At 37.8% G+C, this 804-nt stretch overlaps 1 protein-coding gene across 1 annotated transcript in view; it reads left to right on the top strand.

Moving 5' to 3' along the window:
- The window catches only part of LOC116689924 (probable E3 ubiquitin-protein ligase HERC1), a 345,193-nt gene that overhangs the window by 30,230 nt on the left and 314,159 nt on the right, over positions 1-804 (top strand). The window contains exon 2 of the mRNA XM_032516624.1: positions 163-346. Coding sequence (XP_032372515.1) covers positions 163-346 — 184 coding nt within the window. The remainder of the gene's footprint in view (positions 1-162; positions 347-804) is intronic.

The following is an 804-nucleotide window of genomic DNA, read 5'->3' as shown; positions in this document are numbered from 1 at the left end:
TCATAAAGTGACATTTTTATGCCATGGGACCTTTAAAGAAAACAGATACACAGGTTTTGTTAAGAATACAATTAAGTAAAAGTTGAGAGAAATACCTAGAAAACTTTGGTTACTTTTCCTATGTTGCTACAACACATCCCTCTTCTCTTTCTGTGTTCCCAGGACATACAGTGTGACTTGGATATGAATCTACTTTGCTGGGGTAGTGGGGACCTTGGCCAGACTGGCCATGGCAGGCCGGGGAACATCGGTCCTGGGGAGGCCCATCTGAGAGAGTTTACAGCGGCAAGGCTGGGCAGAGCGAAGCTACTGGCATGTGGATCCAGTCATTCCATTGTGGTTACAGGTACAGGTCCCAGTTGCCTTTTGTACAGTTTTTGTTTTTTTATTGCACACTGTGGATGTCTACATGACATTCACTATTTTTAGATGAATTAGTGCATTACATTTTAATTTGTGTGTGTGTAGTTTTTCATGTAATTTGTCTAGTATAGAGGAAACATTATTTATCAAGTTATCATTCCACCATTAACACAATCCCCATTAATATTCATGTCAATGTTTTTTATTAACTGACTATTTGTTGTCATTGTTTACCATGATTAAGTCTAAGATACATTTTCAGACATGGAGTTGTCTAATGCTTTAGTAAATGTATTGTTATGTCTGATAGATTGCGCCATACTTTTGGTTATTGGGGCAACCTACCTCAACCAACCTCATAGAATCTATTAGCAACCAGCATACCTACTATCTGACTTTTGAGGGACATTTCTGACCGAACTATATATATATATATATATA

Source organism: Etheostoma spectabile, chromosome 5 (assembly GCF_008692095.1).
Source record: "Etheostoma spectabile isolate EspeVRDwgs_2016 chromosome 5, UIUC_Espe_1.0, whole genome shotgun sequence".
NCBI classification, from domain to species: Eukaryota; Metazoa; Chordata; class Actinopteri; order Perciformes; family Percidae; genus Etheostoma; species Etheostoma spectabile.
Note: the sequence above shows the minus strand (reverse complement) of the source record. Positions and strands in the feature narration are given on the sequence as shown.